The sequence below is a fragment of the Borostomias antarcticus genome (assembly GCF_949987555.1).
Source record: "Borostomias antarcticus genome assembly, chromosome: 22".
NCBI lineage: Eukaryota > Metazoa > Chordata > Actinopteri > Stomiiformes > Stomiidae > Borostomias > Borostomias antarcticus.
Genome location: NC_140255.1, coordinates 6,703,177 through 6,706,908, shown reverse-complemented (window position 1 = coordinate 6,706,908; position 3,732 = coordinate 6,703,177). Strand labels below are relative to the sequence as shown.

The window sequence follows — 3,732 nt, the reverse complement described above, 5'->3', positions numbered from 1 at the left end:
GAGAGTGTGTGAGAGAGAGAAGGCGGGGGGGGAGAGAGAGAGCGTGTGTTGTGTGTGTTTAAGAGAGAGAGAGAGTGTGTGTGTGTGGGAGAGAGAGTGCGTGTGTGTGTGGGAGAGAGAGAGAGAGTGTGTGTGTGTGTGTGTGTGTGTGGGAGAGAGAGAGTGTGTGTGTGTGTGGGAGAGAGAGAGTGTGTGTGTGTTTGTGGGAGAGAGAGTGTGTGTGTGTGTGGGAGAGAGAGAGTGTGTGTGTGTGGGAGAGAGAGAGAGAGTGTGTGTGTGTGTGTGTGTGTGTGTGGGAGAGAGAGAGTGTGTGTGTGTGTGTGTGTGTGAGAGAGAGAGAGTGTGTGTGTGTGTGTGAGAGAGAGTTTGTTTATGTGTGTGAGAGAGAGAGTGTGTGAGAGAGAGAGAGTGTGTGTGTGTGAGACAGTGTGTGTGTGAGAGAGAGAGAGTGTGTGTGTGAGAGAGTGTGTGTGTGTGTGTTTGTGAGAGAGAGAGAGAGTGTGTGTGTGTGTGTGTGTGTGTGTGTGTGGACGATGACTCAATGTGTTATTCTGACGGCAAAACAAGTCCAGATGTTTGAACAGGAAAGTATACAATAGACTAGAGAAGGGAAGCAGTGAGAGAGGAGAGGATGAGGAGGAGGAGAGGGAGGAGGAGAGGGAGGAGGAGAGGAGGAGGAAAGGGAGGAGGAGGAGGAGAGGGAGGATGAGGAGAGGAGGAGGAAAGGGAGGAGGAGGAGGAGGAGGAGAGGGAGGAGGAGTGGAGGGAGGAGGATGAGGAGAGGAGGAGGAGAGGAGGAGGAAAGGGAGGAGGAGAGGGAGGAGGAGTGGAGGGAGGAGGAGGAGGAGAGGGAGGAGGAGGAGAGGAGGAGGAAAGGGAGGAGGAGGAGGAGAGGGAGGAGGAGTGGAGGGAGGAGTGGAGGGAGGAGGAGAGGAGGAGGAGGAGAGGAGGAGTGTTGTGGGAATGCCTCCTAACGAGCCCCAGATTGAATGATGATGGATAGTTGGCTAATTCCCTGGAAAGATGATATCACAACACAATCCTGAAACTGACATTGATGCGATGAATTCATCATGGCCGTGTTTCACGCTGGTGTCCCGGAGACTCTCGGGGAGTTTCTCTGTTGTTTGTGGGGTCAGGGAGGGAAGGGAGTCGAGGAGGACAGTTCAGAAATAAACAGAATGACGGCAAACATGACTCAAGGGAAAAAGAGCAGGAAAAAATGGGACGATAAAGAAAAGCTTGTAAAAGAGATGGCGGTTATTTCGGTCTGGGTTGGCGGGGGGGAGGGGGTTGGGCTTCCTGCAGGTGATGGAAATGAAAGAATGTCTTTGCGGGAACAATCGCTCCACAGCAAGTGGAGGAGTGGAGCGAGGGAGGGCGGAGAGGAGGTGAAGGAGTAGGAGGGGAGAGGAAGTACGAGGGGAGAAAAGATAGTACAGTAAGTAAACAAAATAACTGGCGTACAGACAGCACAAGGTCATCCTGGACTTCCATGTTTATGTCTATGTAGTACATACCTATTACATGTTTATGTCTATGTAGTACATGCCTATTACATGTTTATGTCTATGTAGTACATGCCTATTACATGTTTATGTCTATGTAGTACATGCCTATTACATGTTTATGTCTATGTAGTACATGCCTATTACATGTTTATGTCTATGTAGTACATGCCTATTACATGTTTATGTCTATGTAGTACGTTATGTTTATAACGGGTGTTTCTGTCTTTACAGTCATTGAACAATACGTCTGCTGTGGCTGCCAACCCACTCTGCTGATGGATGGGGGGGATGTGAGGTCGGGGAGGGCGCTAACTTCAGGACCACACCTCCTCCCTCCCGTGACCCCGGCGCCTTATAAAAGAACCCAGAGGGAGATAGAAGCTACAGTCGAGACACCCGGAGGACAATAGGAGTCAAACACAGAGGCAACAACTTCAGGATTGATGTTTCCATTCAAAAGCCGGAGCCGGAGTTTCCACCTTCTTAGTGGTGAGTTGTCGGACATTTTCTAAAGTCATCTCTCAGACCGAATTACTCTCACTTTTTGAATATGTGAATTTGAGTTTGTTTTTATTTTTTATTATTATTTATATTATTTGTATTTGTATTTATTTTATTTTATTTATATATGTATTTATTTATATCTATTATATTATTATTTATATTGTTTTTACTGAATGCACATAGTTACCTGCTTCTCTGTAAAGAGGCTCCAGAGTGACCTCTGACCCCGTCTGTCCCCCAGGCCAGAGCAGCATGGAGATGACCGTGCTGCTGCTACTGACCGTGCCTCTGGTCATGGCCTCGCCTCTCAGACCTGCACTCAGGTCAGCCGATGAGCCCCCAGCCCCCCGCTACCCTGGCTGACCTAACTACCCTCACAGCAGCATGAAAACACTCATTCATTCATTCATTCATTTGTGTATTGATTGCAACCAGGACAACTGGCAATATGACAGTACTATTTAATCTGACCATATCACACATACCACTTCAGACTCTACTCATTAACCCTAATTATATTGTCCTAACCATACATAACCATAAGGTTGATGTTGCCACATCTAGGAACCACACAGTTGGAGGGTGATTGGGAGTGTTGAACTACAACCAAACCGTCTCTTCCAGACTAAACAAACAAAAAAGCAGTTGATTGATACATTGATAACATATTGATTTGCTTCATTGAGAACTACATTTATAATTGATTGATTAATCAGCACCTTGACTTCCCCCGGGGCTCCAGACAGGAAGACTCCTACATCACAGACCAGGACCAGCAGAGGTTAGAGGTCAAAAGGTCAACAGACGGACAAGATGCTGATGTCCCAGAACTAAAGGTCATTCCCATCCAAACCATGGATGACCTCATTGAAAGGTACTTATGAAGTTGTTTCTATAATGTAACCATGTTTGACACTGTGATAAGTAGCTATATCCTATTATATCCCATAGGAGGCCCATAGAGGAAACAACTTAAATTGATGTAGGCTACGGCAAATAGGCCAACAAGTGTTGGAAAATACAGGCTATTTTGAGTTCTTGTTTGAAAAGTGTATTCTAAATTATTTATACATTGCTTTCTATCTTTCTTTGATCACCCCCCCCCCCCTCTCTCTCTCTCTCTCTCTCTCTCTCTCTCTCTCCATCATCTCAGCAGAGGAGTGAAGACGCGGCCGAAGCGCGCGCCGAAGCGCGGATGCCAGCTGGGCACGTGTCAGCTCCACAACCTGGCCGACACGCTGTTCCAGATGAGCAAAACCAGCGGGAAAGACCAGTCTAAAAACGCCCACGACCCCCAGGGCTACGGGAGATAGAACCAGGAAAGACCCGTATAACAACGCCCACAACCCGCGGGGCTACGGGAGATATCAGCGCCAGAAGAGATCGGAAATAATGACGGACTATGGCGGAAGGAGGAATTCATAACCCCCGACCTGGACTGGTACTCTACTCACTACTACCCATAGTGCAGCTCTTGGACAGTGAACGCAGAGACGGGCCTATTCTGCGGCCGATGACACAACAGTGTATTCAGTAGGCTATTTGTAAAAAACAAAACAAAAAAAACAAACAGAAAAAACAAACAAACAAAAACTTATATTTATACTTCTATTTAAATGTATTTTAATGTACAATAAAATTATAATATAAATCTATTTTAATGCTATCCTGTAGCCTATGTTGTGTGATTATTCTTATTCTTACCAATATTATTATT

General features: G+C 46.3%; 1 protein-coding gene across 2 annotated transcripts; it reads left to right on the top strand.

Moving 5' to 3' along the window:
- Positions 1-1,939: 1,939 nt before the first annotated feature.
- Positions 1,940-3,514, top strand: LOC311323997 (uncharacterized protein). 2 transcript variants are annotated; one of them, XM_084456350.1, is made up of 4 exons: positions 1,940-2,000; positions 2,257-2,338; positions 2,758-2,889; positions 3,172-3,514. In XM_084456350.1, exons 1-4 carry the CDS (start codon positions 1,955-1,957, stop codon positions 3,326-3,328), a joined length of 417 nt encoding a protein of 138 aa, XP_084312476.1. In that variant the 5' UTR covers positions 1,940-1,954; the 3' UTR covers positions 3,329-3,514. The 2 variants fall into 2 exon arrangements, with proteins under 2 accessions (XP_084312476.1, XP_084312475.1); XM_084456349.1 differs by having other exon boundaries at positions 3,169-3,514.
- Positions 3,515-3,732: the final 218 nt, after the last annotated feature.

Coding starts and splice junctions, on each gene's coding strand:
- LOC311323997 (XM_084456349.1), top strand. CDS start 1,955: ATGTTTCCATTCAAAAGCCGGAGCCGGAGTTTCCACCTTCTTAGTG. Junction 2,001..2,256: donor GAGTTTCCACCTTCTTAGTG/GTGAGTTGTCGG, acceptor TCTGTCCCCCAG/GCCAGAGCAGCATGGAGATG. Junction 2,339..2,757: donor CCTCTCAGACCTGCACTCAG/GTCAGCCGATGA, acceptor CCGGGGCTCCAG/ACAGGAAGACTCCTACATCA.